A 4501-nucleotide genomic window follows, 5' to 3' on the forward strand; every position below is an offset into this window, starting at 1 on the left:
GGAGGTGGCGGGAGTGGTGGCGGAGGCGACGGCGGCGCAGGGAGTGGTGTCGAAGACCATGGAGGCGAAGGGAGTTGATGATGGCGGCGGAGGCGACAGTGAGGGAGAAGGAGGAGTAGGGAGAGAGGGAGGCGGAGGAGACAGCAGTGATGGGGGGGGGGGGGGGTTGGAAAATTTCGATACCCTAAGGTGCCCTGGTGATCCTGGGTTAGTGTAGTCTCTTCTGAGCCCGCTCTTGATGGAGTGGAAGCGTTTTCATAGCGAATTCACGCCGATATTGCCATACGGACGTCCCTCTGGCGCGCTCTTCAAGGCCTCATCCTGGATTGGTGCTCGCCGGCGTGAGTTCATACAGCGCTGCGAGCTGGCCTAAGGCCGGACCTTACGACGGTCCAGCGCTGGGCAGCGTGATGGCTCCTACTCGAGGCGCGACATGAGTGTACGAGGACCTCGACGCCTCGGTTTGGCGAACCAGCATGAGGAGCGGAGCCGCTGTAGCTCCTCCCTGCAGCTTGCGCGTCGCGTTTTGGCCAACGTCCCATCCACCGCGCATACTGCGGCGGCTCTCCAGCTCAAGAAGGCTGCGCTCGACCACCACATCGAGTCAGTGGTCCGGACGCCCCGCTGAGCCTCGCGCCGCAGTGCAGCCAGTTTGCGCGGCCGTGATGCGCGAATCGAACCGGTGCGATGTTGCTCGGCACTCTAGATGGCCTGAACATGCTTGCGTTCAAGTCTCGAGGTCTTCGCTTAAACTTGAAAATTTAATAAATTCGGGTCCGACCGGCCTATCGTTGTTCAGAGCGCTCTCTGTCTCTCCACCTTGTGCCAGGGGTCGCTCCTCAAGAAACGCAAACGGCCGTGGGCGCGGACGGGCAACCGAACGATTTTGCCGCTTGCTACGTCTCGTCGTCGGCGCACGGCACGCGCTCCGCCTCACTGCCTACCACAAGCTCGTGTGCGCAAACCTGGCCCTGCCATGGCGCCGCCACGAGCGGGTCACCGCTGCCGCACTCGCAGAGAGCGCCAGCACGACAACCGCCACAGCGCCGACCGCCACGGCGCCGGCCGCCGCGCTCGGCCAACGCTCGTCTCGAGCCGCGTCGGCCGTCTCGAGCCGCACCGATGACGGCGGTGCCGCGTCGGGCGCGACGCGCACGGTCGCCCTCACAAAGGCCTCGAGGTCCAGCCCGTCGGCCGGTGGGGAGAGGTCGTAAGCATCGGCAGCCAGCAGGCCGGCGCGCACGAGCGTGCGCAGCGCCTCGAAGTCGGTCCGATCATAGGCTCGGCGCACATTCGCGACCGCCTGTGCGCTCATCAGCGCCGGCCGTGCCGCCGAGCTGCGCCGCTCGGCGAGCGAGACGCTGGCATACACTGACGACGGCCACGGCAGGCGCAAAGCGTGCGCGAGGCGCGCAACGTCGTGCTCAAAGGTCTCAACGCGACCCACAAACAGGCGCGCGCGATGCCGCTCGACAAAAATGCCATTGTCGAGGTACCAGCCAAGGCCCTTGTGCAGGTGCTCAATGGGCGAGCGCAGCAGCCGACGAGCGATCTCACCGTCCTCGTCCGCCTTGGATAAGCTCTCGGCCAGGTGGTTGGCGTCGTCAAAGTGGAGCATCCACGCCTCCCACGTCGTGCCATTCGGAAAGCGGCTGTAAGCGTGGCCGGTGCGGACCTTTACGCGCACCTTGAACGGCTCTAAACACGCTGGCCCGAGCTCGCAGAACGTCTCGTTCGACAGGCCAGTGACGTTGGTTTCTATGACGCCTCGTTGCCACTCGTACGCTGACCGGAAGCGCTCGACCGGATCGCGCACCCACACGATGTACTGATATGACGCATCCTCCCGCGGCGAGAATGAAACGTCGGATGAATGATATGAATGATACTGCGAGAATGAAACGTCGCTGCGCTGCAGCCACGTGGCGACGGTGGTCCCGCCGCTCTTACCCACGTGCACGAACGTCAGGCAGCTCATGGCGCAAGCTTGTGAGCCGCTGCACCAAATCTGCTGTCGATAGCGCGTGTTGTTGAGGGACTTTGCCCAATCTGGCAAGACGAAGAGGCGGCGGCCGTGCGTGGTGGCGCTGTCGTCGAAGAGAGTGCACGGCCGCGATTCGGCCGGAGCAGGCTCGCCCATGTATTCGCACTAGCGGCGGCCCGTGGGCGTCGCGCGCACGGGGCGGCGGCGTCGCGGCGCAAAGAAAAAAGGTGAACATCTAGCCCGTAAGCCGATGCCGAACGTCCGGCCAACTGGGTGCGCTTCTCAGCTCCCCGGTCCTGGGCGTGAGGTTAATGACCGCACTCCAAGTGCTCCAAGAAAAGTGTCAGAAAAGTTGGCACGTCGTGTTTCGCGGCGGGCACGTTACGTTACATTTCGTTAGTCGTGGCCCGCGGCCCGCCTCCGCGGCGGGCACTTTCACGCCACGTGAGGCCATCATCTCCATCATGTACAAAGGCGCAAAGTAGGGGCATCCATGTGTGTGCGAGTGCGAGAGATGGAGTGGCCAGCAACATACGATTGGGGGGGGGGGGGGGGGCAGGCGACTGCGCGGCGGACCGCGAGGCGGCGCAGATGTCGGTGGACGTGATCAAGGAGGAGCGGCGCAATTTCTATACGGCGCAAAGGAAGGAGAAGGTGCAGCTCGAGGAGGCGCGGCGGACCGCGAAAAGCGCAAGCACGACGCCGAGGTGGAGGAGCAGCGTGTCCACAATCGAGACATCAAGGGCAAGGTGCGCAAGAAGTTTTTTATTGCTCCAAACTTCGGGAGAGAAGGGCTACATATTATGACTGCATCCATGCGCCTGGTGCATGAGGGCTGTGGGTCGGGACATTTCACAGTCGATGGCGCCGATAATGACCTCCGGAAAGCCCTCACAATCGCCTCGGATGGGGTCCACCGGGGACATTCTCGAGCCCTCTGCGTGCCATCACGAGCCGGTGTGAGCTTGAAGACCCAAGATAAGTGCGGTTCGGGACAGCTCGGGCTTGCTACTGATGGGCCTGGGCCAGGAGAGCGACAGAGAAGGCGAGCTCGTGAGCTGAGAGGCTGGAGAGTCCGCGTGTGACCTTGTCGCGATAAAAGTGCTTCGTGGCGAAGTGCTACACAGCGAGTTAGGAGTGAGCGTCTTAGTGGCGAGGCGCGGGACCGTCTGTGGCGAAGTGGGTCGCATTCTTCCGATTTCCTCAACTCCGGGGGTTTTCTCTGATTTGCCGTCTCCTAGAGGTCGTCTCCCCACTAATGTACGTTGCGTACTTTTAGCTTACTGGCTGGGAGAAAGAGCAGGCGCACATCGCTTCCAGGGAGGGGGGCGCGCTTCTGCTCACACCACATGCTAGGGGGGGGGTCCGACCCCCCCAGAGGCTTCACCACATGCTAGGGGGGGGGTCCCGACCCCCCCAAAAGCTTCACCACATGCTAGGGGGGGGGTGGGGCGTGAGCAGAAGCGCGCCCCCCTCCCTGGAAGCGATGTGCGCCTGCTCAAAAGGGAGAGGGGGTTGTGTGTTCTCTAGGCCCCTAAGGGCCCTACGCGCGGCGTGAGAGCTCGGAAGCGAGCTCGACGTTTTTGTGAGGAAAAGACGCAGAGAGAGAGAGAATTCTTGATACGAAACCACGACGACACACACCAGTCGACTCGCATCGGTTGCCTCCATGAACGGCGGAGCTATTCTCGCGCCCACACCACACCTGGCTCCAACGTGGACACGCCCATAGCTGGGGACACTACTAGGTCACGCATGGCATCACAGAAGTTTTATCTCTGGGCCCCGAAAGGCATCTCTAGCAGTGTCGTTACACATGCCCCCTCCCCTCCTGGGCGCATGCGCCTCACGTCTCGCCAGAGCATAAGCCCTTGGTGTGTGGCGAGACGAGTTTTTCGCCATCGCAGCGAGCAGCAAGCCGCCCGCCGCAAACAGCCGGAGGCCTCGCCGCGGCACTGGCTGCGCCGCGGTCCCGCACCCGTCGACGCAGCTCCCCCCGCGGAAGACCGCGCGTAGCGACGCCTTGACGATCGAGATGAGCGCGCTCGAGGCTCGCCCACCTACTGCCCCTGAGAGTTGGTTATTGAGTGGGATCAGCTCCCCCCCTTGGGATCGAAGCTTCCACGACCTCACACCCAACACCACAGGCGGGATCAGAAGGGGACTCCACACCGGACACCGCCCGGGCACAGCCCCCCTACCCGTCGGATCGCACAGAGGGCCCCCTCGGAGCAGCCCACACACAATCACGCATCGGCAGATTGAGTGCCTGAGTCAGGCAGACAGCACAGACAAGAGGAGAGAGAGGAGAGAGAGAGAGAGAGAGAGGAGAGAGGAGAGGGTGAGGGTGTGAACACACGTGAGGAGTGGGGGAGGGTGTCTGTGGTGGGCTGTAGTCCTACTACGTGGTTAGAACCACGCGCCCCTCAGGAGCTTAAGGTAGAGCTGAGCGTCCAAGACGCCTCGGTGCCACCCACCGGGTGAGACCATCCGGATCTGCCTGCCGCGTCCTCGTAC

General features: G+C 63.1%; 1 protein-coding gene across 1 annotated transcript; it reads right to left on the minus strand.

The window, feature by feature from the left end:
• Positions 1-940: 940 nt before the first annotated feature.
• EMIHUDRAFT_102405 (hypothetical protein) lies at positions 941-2140 on the minus strand (the record flags this gene model as incomplete). Its single annotated transcript, XM_005771306.1, has 1 exon — positions 941-2140. One exon carries the CDS (start codon positions 2138-2140, stop codon positions 941-943), a length of 1200 nt encoding a protein of 399 aa, XP_005771363.1.
• Positions 2141-4501: the final 2361 nt, after the last annotated feature.

The sequence above is a fragment of the Emiliania huxleyi genome (genome assembly GCF_000372725.1).
Source record: "Emiliania huxleyi CCMP1516 unplaced genomic scaffold EMIHUscaffold_39, whole genome shotgun sequence".
Classification (NCBI taxonomy): Eukaryota; Haptophyta; order Isochrysidales; family Noelaerhabdaceae; genus Emiliania; species Emiliania huxleyi.